The 13071-nt window shown below is 44.1% G+C and overlaps 1 protein-coding gene across 1 annotated transcript in view; it reads right to left on the bottom strand.

Moving 5' to 3' along the window:
• Window positions 1-2513: 2513 nt before the first annotated feature.
• LOC137355655 (6-phosphogluconolactonase-like) overlaps window positions 2514-13071 on the bottom strand; it is a 22521-nt gene continuing 11963 nt past the window's right edge. Inside the window, 6 exon segments of the mRNA XM_068021027.1 lie at window positions 2514-4214; window positions 4976-5116; window positions 7256-7299; window positions 7302-7356; window positions 8888-8995; window positions 10824-10938. Of these exon segments, the coding sequence (XP_067877128.1) occupies window positions 4080-4214; window positions 4976-5116; window positions 7256-7299; window positions 7302-7356; window positions 8888-8995; window positions 10824-10938 (598 nt within the window). The 3' untranslated portion in view covers window positions 2514-4079.

Here is a 13071-nt window from a genome sequence, read left to right as displayed (position 1 = left end):
CATTATTTCTGGCACGTTCGTTAACTTTTTCACTGTTGCAATTCTTGCATCAGAAGATCACCCTCACAGTTGAGTGCCAAACGTGCATCTTGAGAGCAGTGAGGCCTGTCAGAAATGTGCCCAGAAAACAAGTAGACATTTTCATATATACAAACAAGAAATGCTAGAAATACTCAGCAGGTCTGGCAGCATCTGTGGAGAGAGAAGCAGAGTTAACGTTTCAGGCCAGTGACCCTTCTTCAGAACTAGCAAATATTAGAAATGTAAAAGGTTATAAGCAAGTAAAGCAGGGGTGGGCTCAGAGATAACAAAGGAGAAGGTGTAAATAGGACAAGGTCACAGAATAGCTGACCAGAAGGTCATGGAGCAAAGGAAAACATTATGTTAATGGTGTGTTGAAAGACAAAGCATTAGTACAGATAGGGTGTTAACAGACTGAAAATTGAACAGCCACAAGTACAAACATGAAATAAAAGTGGATAAGCAAACTGAACTAAGATGAAATAAAATAAAAAATATCTAAAAAAGGAAAAAGAAAAAACTAAAAATGAAAGTAAAATGGGAGGCCCGTCATGCTCTGAAATGATTGAACTCAATGTTCAGTCCGGCAGGCTGTAGTGTGCCTAATCGGTAAATGGGATGCTGTTCCTCGGGCTTGTGTTGACGTTCACTGGAACACTGCAGCAATCCCAAGACAGAGATGTGAGCATGAGAGCAGGGGGGTGGCGGGGCGAGTGTTAAAATGGCAAGCAACCGGAAGCTCGGGGTCTGAGCGGAGGTGTTCCGCAAAGCGGTCACCCAGTCTGCATTGGTTCTCCCCAGTGTAGAGGAGATAACATTGTGAGCAGCGAATACAGTATACTATGTTGAAAGTGCAAGTAAATCACTGCTTCACCTGAAAGGAGTGTTTGGGTGAAAAGAGAGAGAAAGAGAGAAAAAGAGAGAAAAAGAGAGAAAAAGAGAGAAAAAGAGAGAGAAAGAGAGAGAGAGAGAGAGAGAGAAAGAGAGAGAGAGAGAGAGAGAGAGAAAGAGAGAGAGAGAGAGAGAGAGAGAGAAAGAGAGAGAGAGAGAGAGAGAGAGAGAGAGAGAGAGAGAGAGAGAGAGAGAGAGAGAGAGAGAGAGGAGATAAATGGGCAGGTATTACACCTCCTGCGATTGCATGGAGAAGTGCCATGGAAAGGGGACAACGTAGTGGGAGTAATGGAGGAGTGGACCAGGGTGTCACGGAGGAAACGATCCCTTCAGAATGCTCACAGGGGGAAGGGAAAATGCATTTGGTAGTGGCATCACGCTGGAGGTGGCGGAAATGGCGGAGGATGATCCTTTGGATATGGAGGCTGACGGGGTGGAAAGTGAGGACAAGGGGAACCCTGTTGCAGTTCTGGGAGGGAGGGGAGGGGTGAGGGTAGAGGTACGAGAAATGGGCCGGACACGGTTGAGGGCCCTGTCAACCACAGTGGGGGGAATCCTCTGTTGAGGAAAAAGGAAGACATATCAGAAGCACCGTCATGGAAGGTAGCATCATCAGAGCAGATGTGTCGGAGACGGAGAAACTGGGAGAATGGAATGGAGTCCTTACAGAAGACAGGGTGTGAAGATGTGTAGCTGTGGGAGTCAGTGGCTTATAATGGATATTAGTAGACAGCCTATCACCAGAGATGGTGATAGAGAAGTCGAGGAAGGGAAGGGAAGTCAGAGATGGACCATGTAAAAGGTGAGAGAAGGGTGGAAATTAGAAGCAAAGTTGATAAAGTTTTCCAGTTCGGGGTGGGAGCAGGAAACAGCACCGATACAGTCATCAATGTACCGGAAAAAGAGTTGGGGGAGGGGGACATTTTCATTGCTTGATAAAGAATTTATTCTCAACGATCAAAGTGAAAGACACTATAAACCACAGGATTTGTTGTACTACCAGTACCCCATGGTGAAGAAGCTTTCACTTACAACTTACCATCAGAGACCAACACTAAAATCTTCCTAAAAAGAGCTGCAAGGATTCTAGAATTTGCCTTTTATTAAGCAGCCACATTAGTCCACCTGCATAGACAGTTGGGTTGAATGGCTTGTTTCTGTACTGTAGATTCCGTAATATTGTACAAGTTTGATTATTACAGTCTTTAATGTATTGCTGTGTCTGTTTCCTGTCATGTATTATTCAGCATGCAAATAACTTCCATGTATTATAATTTTAGCCTGCAAGAACTAATGACAGGTTATTTTGCACTTTCAGAAGTGACAGCTGAGCTTGGAGGGTATATCACGTATCGCCCAGCATTATGGGTTAATCGTTAAACCTGGGCACAATATCTTGTACACAGTGGTGAATGCAAGATGCAGGTTTTGGTTCACAAGGGACTCTGTGTACTTACAGAAACTATACCCTGGTCAAGAACACAATAGCAAGTGCCAGGAAGCGTTGGCCCCACAACAGGAGCTTCTGTGTGGAGACTGAATGAAAGAAGAACCGGTTTGAGGTGCAAAATGTTAGGAAACAATGATGAGACACTCCAGCATTATATACATAAAAGATTTATTTGCCTCGCACAGTACATTGTTAATTGTTTCCTAAACAACTGTTTTCCTTTCGAGGATTCAGTCAATGCGCTACCTCAAAGAGAATGTGCATCCTACAAAATAATCACTTACCAAACTCATTCCTTACAACTGACCCCACTCCTGGTGGTAGACGATTGGTAACTCCTTCCAGATCAAAACATATGCAGAGAATGCTTGCCAACCGTTGGAATGGATTGGAAAGGTGCACCTCTTGCCTTTTAATTCAACACAAATGTTAAACTGGGTGCTCAACAGTTGCCCAGCAGATGTCTGATAATACGAGTTAACTCAACTGGAGCTTGGTGCCCAAAGGGCCAGATTACGTATCAATCTCCAAAAGCTACCGTCAACTAAATTCACACAGTGTAGACACGTACAACCAGCTCAACTGATTCAATATCCTCTTGTAAATACCCCATGAGCAGAACATATAGTCGTTCAGGTCAAAATTTGAAATGAATAGATGATTTCTCCACAATTCCTTGGTCTATTACTGAACAATCTGCCAATCTGTCATATCGGTTCAGTTCACTGAAACAGTCGTAAAGCACACACTGACCCTCTTCAAAACTGGCAAGGCTTAGATGTAAAATAAACCGTGCTTCTGTACTGACAGGTACCAGTGCGGCAATGTAACTTGACCCTAAGTCACGGGTCCGAGTCCCACTCAAGGACATTGGTCTCAGAATCTGTTGTAAACAAGGCAGAACACTCGAGTGATACTGAAGGAGGTGCTTCAGGTGAAGGGAGTCATGCCTCATGCAAGACTTTACATGTCAGGAAGCTAAAAAAACACCAACTGTTGGAATGTGAACAAAAACAAAATAACTTAGGTTTTAAGTTAGGATGTGACCCACTGAAAGTTACAACAGAAATTGTAAGCTTATTTACAATAACTAAATTTTCCTCTAGGACTTTATTCTCCAATATGTAGAATTAGAATATATTTTAACCATCATGCCCTTGTAATATTTACTCATCAATATCTCTGATGTCACACTTAAAAGACTCCAGTAATTTGGCTAAAGCTTTGGTTCCAGTTTGAGACAGAATATCTTCTGTGATGGCTCTGACAGTCTGTGCAGAAGGCAGGGAGTGGAATTACAAATTATCAAACTAATACTTTCCATTCAAAAGACTGGGTTCAGAGGCAACTGGATGTGAATTTTTTGTAGAGCATGCGGGCTGGGATCATAAAACAAAAATAGGCTTGTGTGCCTCAAGAGACTTTTCACATTCCTACATATCTTCATGCGTTCCTGAGGCAGTAAATGCTGAAAATGCTCAGCAGGTCTGGCAGCGTCTGCTGAGGCAGAAACAGAGTTAATGTTTCAGATTGATGACCTTTCCTCAGAACAGTTCTGAATCACTAACAGCAGCAGTTCTAAAGAAAGGGTTATCGTTTCAGATCAATGACCTATGTCTCTCTCTCTCTCCACAGATGCTGCCTATCCTGCAGAGTATTTCCAGCATTTGATGAGTTTTATTTCTGATATCCAGCATCCACAGCATTTTGCTTACATCTACATCAGTGCCCGGTCCACTTTGATGGTCAGTTTGCTTGCTGCAGCCTCATCAATAAGCCAGTGTACCTCACCCTTCACTGGCTGGACACGAGCAGCAGGCAGTGGGTTATCATTATGGTCTTCTAGAACCTCCTGGGTAGAAGACAACAGCAGATTATTTATAAATCTAGTTCTAGATCACTTCAAATATTAATGGAGCATTGTGCTCTGATTAGCCAACAGCTAAAGCCTGGGAAGTTTAATTCCAACAGCCAAGAGGCTCTGAATTTGGCTGCAATTTCAATCTCCACCATAGTACGTCACCGAGGCCACAGACCATACAGACTCAAAAGCAAAGAGGGCTGGAATGCAAAGGGGCAGAGGTCATGTAACAGTTTTATAAATCTCTGGTGAGAGCCCCACTTAGAGTAGTGAGTTAGGTTCTGGGGACCACACCTCAGAAAGGATTAATTGGCCTTGGGGTGGGTGCAGTGCAGATTCACCTGAATGATAGTGGAACTCAAAGACTAGGTTTGTGTTCCCTTGAATATAGAAAATTAAGGGTGATTTAGTTGAGGTGTTTAAGTGAATTAAAGGTGACCTGATAGGGTAGATAGAGAGATGGATAGGGAGCCCAGAACAAGGGGGCATAACCTTAAAATTGGAGCTAGGCTGTGCAGGGGTGATGTCAGAAAGCACGTCTTCATACAATGGGTAGTGGAAATAGAGAACTCTCTCCCGCAAAAACCTGTTGAGGCTCAACTGAAAACGCCAAAACTGAGGTTGATAATACCTTCGCCTGTCAAAGCTCTATGGGATATGGAGTTGAGATACAGATCAGCAATGATCTAACTGAATGGTGGAATTGAGGGGCTGACTGACCCCCCCTCCTGTTCCCAAAGGCAGCTTCTTACCTTTAATGCAGCAGCTTTACTCTCACCGGTCACCACAAATAGCGCACAGCGTGCCGCATTCAACAAGGGTAGTGTCATGGTTATACGCTTCGATGGAGGTTTAGGTGAGTCACTGATTGGAGCGATGATCTTACTTTTTTCCTGTTCCAGAGCAGAGGGATTACTGCATTAACGGAGGCATTACAACTTTTGGGTTAGACTCAGCAGATCTGTATCACTATCAATTGGAAAGATTTCAAAAGCTTATCTTGTTAGTCCCTACCCTTCCCCCATTTAGCTTATCCTTTTGTGTCTACTGAAAGAAGAAATTTCCATTGCGCCTTTCACAATGTCCCAAAGCGTTTTACAGTCAATGAAATACCTTTGAAAGTCAATCACTGTTGTAATTGCAGTGAAGGTGAGCGGTCCTGAGTGACACATGAGCAACTGTCGAGGGGCAGAGTTGCTGACCTGTTCCAAGACCCAGCTAGTGCTGCTCTGTAGAAGGTGTGAGGATCTTCTCCAGATGGCCAGCTCCTCATGATCCCCCTCTCATTGTTGGGAAGAGGCTCGTCTCTGCCTTGTCAATCTGTGGCTCAGTGGGGAGCACTGTCGCCTCAGACTCAGAAGGTTGTATGTTGAAGCCCCATTCCAGAGACTCAAGCTCCATAATCTAGGCTGACACTTCTCTTGCTTCACACCAGCACCCCCATACCACCCCCACCCCCCCCCCCCCAGTTACTACTCTTCCAGTCTACAGATCAACAATAACTTTTCTGACACAGACCCTCTGATGGGGCAATTGCAAAGGCCACGAACAGATGTAATCAGTTCATTGGCTTTGAGGATCAGCATTAGCCGCAGCTCAGTGAGTAGCACGCTGGTCTGAGTCAGAAGGGTGTGTGTTCAAGCCACACTCCAGGAGCACAGAATCCAGGCTGACATTCCCAGTGCAGTACTGAGGGAGTGCTACACTGTCAGAGGTGCCGTCTTTCAGATGCTGAGATTAGAACGAGGCCCTGTCTGCCCCCACAGGTGGATGTGAAAGATCCCATAGCACTATTTTGGAAAAGAGCAGGGGAGTTGACCCAGTGTCCTGGCCAGTATTTATCTCTCAATCAACACCAAAAACTGATTATCTGGCCATTATCACATTGCTGTTTGTGGAAGCTTGCTCTTTGCAAATTGACTGCCATGTTTCCTACATTACAACAGTGACTACACTTCAAAAGTACTTTATTGGCTGTAAAGTGCTTTGGGACGCCCTGAGGCTGTGAACCGCGTTGTAGAAATGAAAGGCCGACTTTCTTTCCCATTGCAGCATAGTTGAGATCGGCAAGTTGTGAATATGTTGCACGAAAAGCAGGAGGAGGAACTGTTCTAAACCCAATCACTAGCATCGCACAGTATAATATACTGGTGTTTCTCACCAAGACTGTGTTTCTATATTAAACTTTTTAAAGGCAGGAATCAGCTCCTGCTCCCAAGTTAAGAAACAGGAAGAAAATAAAACACCAAGATACCTGATCACAATCTGGTAACCTTTGATAGAAAGGTTGCGCAGGTACGCCTTGGCTGAAAACAGGATCAGCCTCAGCCTCAACCCGATAGCAGGTTATTTGACCCGTGAAAGCTGACATTCAATGCCCAGACTCGCAAGAAAAGGATGGCAAGAATGGCGCTCAGGTGAAATGTCACCTCTCTTTGACCTGGACACCCCATCGAGTGTCACGGTCTTATAAAGCACGGGGAAAACAAAACTGAACAGAATTAAGTAGTTACAGCACAGAAACAGGCCATTTGGCCCAACAGGTCAATGCTAAATATGCATCTCCTTCCACCCCTTTTCATCTCACCCGATCAGTGTAGCCTTCTATTCCATGCTCCCTCATGTGTTTATCTACTCTTTTTTTAATACATCTATGCTATTCAGTACTCCTGTGGCTGCGAGTTCCACATTCTCACCACTTTCTGGGTAAAGAAGTTTCTCCTGAATTCCCTATTGGGGGATTTATTAGTGACTATGCTATATTTACGACCCCTAGGTCTGGTTTCGTCTGCAAGAGGAAACATCCTCTTTCTACACCATCAAATCCTTTCATAATCTAAAAAAGCTACATCAGGTCTCTCCTCAGTCTTCCCTTTTGCAGAGAAAAGAGCCCGAGCTAGTTATCAATCAACCTGCCACCTGAGCCAGTTTAAATATGAACATCTTAAAAATGTGTTTTGTCTTTGATCATATGATTACATTCCTCCTATTTGTGCATACTTTCTTTTCCAACGCAATCTTGTTCAAATTACCTGCAGTAGGGGATGGTCCGGGAAGAGAGAACAAGTGTGCCCATCGGACCCATCCCTAGGATGAGCAAGTCAAACACTGGTGTGTTATCACCTGGAAACAGCTGAATAGAAAACACAAAGAAAGAGAATAAGGTACCTGAGCCAACAACACAGAACACAAGAACCCACTGCAAGAGTTGTCATGACAAAATTAAAATGTAGACAAAGATCATAACTAGAAGAGAGTGGAGTTCTGAGGCACCGCACAACCAGTAGCCAGAATGGAACCAGTGGATGCAAAATTCCAACACACTTTTAAATTATAGGCTCTGCAAAACCAAATGACCTCAGGAGCCAGGCCCAGTAGGTTTTAAATCACTGCTCACAGCATATAAAAATAGGCCATCAGTTGTCATTGGATTGTATTATTGGGTTATTGAGAAGAGCCATACTAGGATTTTTATTGCAAAGTGAATGCAGTTTTAACTCTGCCAAGTTGAGTGTGATGATCTCTAAGTCATCGAGCGACTATGAAAGCTGCCCTATTCCATCTTTCCACACTGCTGCAGTGGGAATCGGTTCCCTGTCCTTCAACTAGAAACAACGAGCATGAAATGGAAACACCTATATTCACCGTGGGGTATCCTAGCGTGGACATTAGCAGAGTGTAATCAATAGTACCTCCTTATTCCTGAGCGCCAGTATTTCACAAATTATAGAATCGCACATCATAGGAGGTCATATGGCCCACTGTGCCTGTGCATTTCTTTGAAAGAACTAATATTTCACTTGCCTGCTACCATCGCTCTGCAAATGTTTTCTTTAAAAGTTGTATAAAAAATTCTTAGCACTTCCCCTATTTTCTTTTTTTTAAAAAAAAAACCAATCCTTTAGTCTCCCAATGATAAGAGATGGAGGCTTCAGTTTCCTATTCTGCGCCCTCTGGTTACTGACCCTCCTGCCAGTGGAAACAATTTCACTTTATTTACTTCATCCAAATCCCATATAATTTGAACAGCTCTAGCAAATTGGGGCGGCACAGTGGTTAGCACTGCAGCCTCACAGCTCCAGCGACCTGGGTTCAATTCTGGATACTGCCTGTGTGGAGGTTTGCAAGTTCTCCCTGTGTCTGCGTGGGTTTCCGCCGGGTGCTCCGGTTTCCTCCCACATGCCAAAGACTTGCAGGTTGATCGGTAAATTGGCCATTATAAATTGCCCCTAGTATAGGTAGGTGGTAGGGAAATATAGGGACAGGTGGGGATGTGTTAGGAATATGGAATTAGTGTAGGATTAGTATAAATGGGCGGTTGATGGTCGGCACAGACTCGGTGGGCCGAAGGGCCTGTTTCAGTGCTGTATCTATAAACTAAACTAAATGTCCTCTTACCATAATCTGCTTTAAGAACAATCCCAGCTTCTCTAGTCTCTCCAGATCTATGCCTACCTTAATATTGCTTCCCCTCTGGAGTTTAAAATCCCTTAACAGTGACACACACACGATCCAAGAATGGCTTCTTTCTTAACAGATCCTTTAGTCTCCCAATGATAAGAGATGGGAGGCTTCAGTTTCCTGCTCTCTGCGTTTCTCACCAATCCTTTTATACCAGTGCACTGGAACACTTTACATCATTTCAATGCTGTTTAGTACTGTACCTCTCTCAATTTCTCTGCATACTTGTCTGCTGCTTCCTCCACAGAGAGTGATGGGTTAATTGCGACCACATGGTTATTAGGAATGGAGATCTTGGAGAACAGATGTTTCTAAATGAGATAATACAGTGGTTACCAGCTCAGCCAGTGCCCGAAAGTCAGTCACATACAATTAAAATATAGCAAAGGCAAATATTGTTCTGTTCATTTATTTGGTAGGTAACTGGGGCATGCACTCATGGTTGGTATCTCTGTTTATGTAATCCTGAGCCTAGGTATTCCGTCACTCTGCCTTTTTTGGCTTACTAACATCCTGGCATGTGATGTGATTAGAACTTGTTGACAGTGACAAAATTAAAACACAAAGGTTAGAAACCAACAATAACCTGCATTTATATAGCACCTTTAACGTAGTGTCACAGAATTGTTACAGCGCAGGAGACCAGAAACTTCAGATGTGCGCTGCTCTGTAGTTTTACACGCTCAGAAACTCATCACTGAACTTGACACATCCTCTCATTTGATCAAATAAAACTTGCCACGAAAGTCACTGATTTGATCTTCTGAAGGTCAAGATGCAGCCTGTGGCACTAGTTGCATTGTTTATGCTTAGTGATACAACTGGCTTTGCCCACCATCCCAACACAGATGGGCAGGTGGAAGGGGTGGCAGTGGGAGAGCATTTTGGTGGTAGAGATCATAATCCAGTCAGCTTTAACATAATTATGGAAAAGGACAATTGGGGCAAGGCCAAATTTACCAAACGGGGGGAGTGATTTAGTGAAAGTGGACTGGAAACAGCTACTTGAAGGTAAATCAGTGTCAGAACAGTGGGAGGCATTCAAAGGGGAGATTCAAGGGATTCAGAGTAAACATGTTCCCACAAAGAAAAAGGGTGTGACGGCAAAATCTAGAGCCCCATGGGTGTCAAGGAGCCTACAGGGTAAGATAAGGCAGAAAAGGAAAGCTTATGTCCCACACCGACAACTCAATACTACAGAAAGCCGAGAGGATAGAAAGTGGAGGGGTGAAATCAAAAGGAAATTAAAAAGCAAAGAGAGGGCATGAAAGAATATTGGCAAGCAAAATCAAGGTGAACCCAAAGACGTTTTATCAATACATTAAGAGCAAAAGGATAACTAAGGAGAGAGTAGGGCCCATAAAAAGACCGAAAAGGTAACCGACGTGTAGGGGCGGGAGATGCTGGTATAGTTCTTAATGAATACTTTGCGTCTGTCTTCACAAAAGAGGGGACGATGCAGATAGTTAAGGAAGAGGGGTGTGAAGTATTGGATGTGATAAACATAGGAAGACAGGAAGTATTAATGGGACTAGCATCCTTGAAAGTTGATAAATCACAAGGGCCAGATGTTAAAAGAAGCGAGAGAGGAAATAGCTGAAGGTCTGACCATCATTTTTCAGTCCTCACTGGATAAAGGTGTGGTGCCGGAGGATCGGAGAACTGCTAACTTTGTACCCTGTTTAAAAAGGGAGCGAAGGATAGACCGCATAATTACAGGCCAGTCAGTCTAACCTCAGTAGTGGGCAAATTATTGGAATCTATTCTGAGAGACAGGATAAACTGTTACTTAGAAAGGCACAGGTTAATCAAGGGTAGTCAACATGGATTTCTTAAGGGAAGATCTTGTTTGACAAAATTGATTGAAACTTTTGAAGAAGTAACAAGGAAGATAGATGAGGGTAGCGCAGTTGGTGTGGTCTACATGGATTTTAGCAAGGCTTTTGACAAGGTCCCACATGGCAGACTGGTTAAAAAAATAAAATCCCATTGGATCCAGGGAAATGCAGCAAAATTGGCTCAGTGGCAGGAAACAAAGGGTAAATGTTGACGGGTGTTTTAGCGACTGGAGGCTGTTTCCAGTGGCTTTCTGCAGGGGGCTCAGTACTGGGTCCCCTGCTTTTTGTGGTACATATTAACGATTTGGGCGTAAATGTAGGGGGCATGATCAAGAAGTTTGCAGACGACACAAAGATTGAACTTGTGGTAGATAGCTGAGGAGGATAGCTGTAGGCTGCAGGAAGATATTGATGGTCTGGTCAGATGGGCAGAAAAGTAGCAAATGGAATTCAACCTGGAGAAGTGTGAGGTGATGGTCAAACAAGGCAAAGGAATACATGATTAATGGGAAAATACTGTGAAGTGTAGAGGAGGTGAGGGACCTTGGAGTGAATTTATTTTTATTTATTTAGAGATACAGCACTGAAACAGGCCCTTCGGCCCATCGAGTCTGTGCTGACCATTAACCACCCACTTATACTAATCCTACACTAATTCCATATTCCTACCACATCCCCACCTGTCCCCCTATATTTCCCTACCACCTACCTATACTAGGGGCAATTTATAATGGCCAATTTACCTATCAACCTGCAAGTCTTTGGCATGTGGGAGGAAACTGCAGCACCCGGAGGAAACCCACGCAGACACAGGGAGAACTTGCAAACTCCACACAGGCAGTACCCAGAATTGAACCCGGGTCGCTGGAGCTGTGAGGCTGCGGTGCTAACCACTGCGCCACTGTGCTGTCCATAGATCCCTGAAGGTGGCAGGACAGGTTGATAAGGTGGTTAAGAAGGCATATGGAATCCTTTCCTTTATTAGCCGAGGTATAGAATACAAGAGCAGGGAGGTTATGCCGGAACTCGATAACTCATTGGTTAGGCTACAACTTGAGTACTGTGTGCAGTTCTGGTCATAGAAAGGATGTAATTGCACTAGAGTGGGTACAGAGGAGATTTATGAGGAGTTGCCAGGACTGAAAAAATGCAGCAATGAGGAAAGATTGGATAGGCTGGGGTTGTTCTCCTTGGAACAGAGAAGGCTGATGGGAGATTTGATTCAGATGTACAAAATTGTGAGGAGCCCGGATAGAGTGCAAGTGAAGGGTCTATTCGCCTTAGCAGAGAGATCAGTGACGAGGGGGCATAGATTTAAAGTGACTGGTAGAAAAATTAGAGGGGAAATTAGGAAAAACTTTTTCACCAGAGGGTGGTGATGGTCTGGAACTCGCTGCCTGAAAGGGTAGTTGAGGCAGAGACCCTCAACTCATTCAAAAGGGGAGTCTAGATATGCACCTCAAGTGCCGTAATCTGCAGGGCTATGGATCATAGAACATAGAAATATAGGAGCAGGAGTAAGCCACTCGGCTCTTTGAGTTGCTCCGCCATTCAATACGATCATGGCTGATCATCTAAACTCAGTACCCTGTTCCCGCTTTCTCCCCGTATCCCTCGATCCCATTAGCCCCAAGAACTATATCTAACTCTTTCTTGAATGTATTCAATGATTTGGCCTCAACTCCTTTCCGTGGTGGAGAATTCCACAGGTTCACCACTCTCTGGGTGAAGAAATCTCTCCTCATCTCAGTCTTAAATGGTTTACCCCTTATCCTTAGACTGTGACCCCTGGTCCTGGACTCTCCCACCATTGGGAACATCTAGTCTGTCCAGTCCTATTAGAATTTTGTAGGTTTCTATGAGATCCCCTCTCATTCTTCTAAACTCTAGCTAATACAAGCCTAATCGACCCAATCTCTCTTCATGCAGTCAGTTCTGCCATCCCAGAATCAGTCTGGTGAACCTTCGCTGCACTCCCTCCATAGCAAGAACATCCTGCCTCAGATAAGGAGGCCAAAACTGCGCACAGTACGTAAGGCGTGGTCTCGCCAAGGCCTTGTATAATTGCAGCAAGACATCCCTGTTCCTGTACTCGAATCCTCTCGCCATGAAGGCCAACATACCATTTGCCTTCTTAACTGCCTGCTGCAAATGCGGGAAGGTGGGATTAGAATAGGTGGATCATTTTTCGGCCGGCACAGACATGATGGGCCAAGTGGCCTCTTTCTAGGATTTCTATAACACAATTATAACAGAGTCTATAATGCAGGGCCAAGTCAGAGTAGGAAACGTTAGGACTGAAGGTAGAGACAATTCTACTGGCTAGGTGACAGATTGAAAAATCTGTAATTCAGACAGGAAAAACTGCGATGAAAGGTGTTTTCCAATACTATGAGGTCCCAAAAAAAAATGAAAATTTTCATAAAGATGAGGCAAGTGATTAGGACACAGCGTTCGGAGGTAGAGGGATAAGAAAGTTCAGCATCATACGCAGCAGGTCTGATAAGAAAAATAGAGGGGATGGAGACTAGAGGCAAAAGAATTGCTCG

The sequence above is a fragment of the Heterodontus francisci genome, chromosome 43 (genome assembly GCF_036365525.1).
Source record: "Heterodontus francisci isolate sHetFra1 chromosome 43, sHetFra1.hap1, whole genome shotgun sequence".
In the NCBI taxonomy this organism is placed as follows: Eukaryota; Metazoa; Chordata; class Chondrichthyes; order Heterodontiformes; family Heterodontidae; genus Heterodontus; species Heterodontus francisci.
The sequence above is the reverse complement of the archived record's forward strand: the minus strand, read 5'-3'. Positions and strand labels throughout refer to the sequence as shown.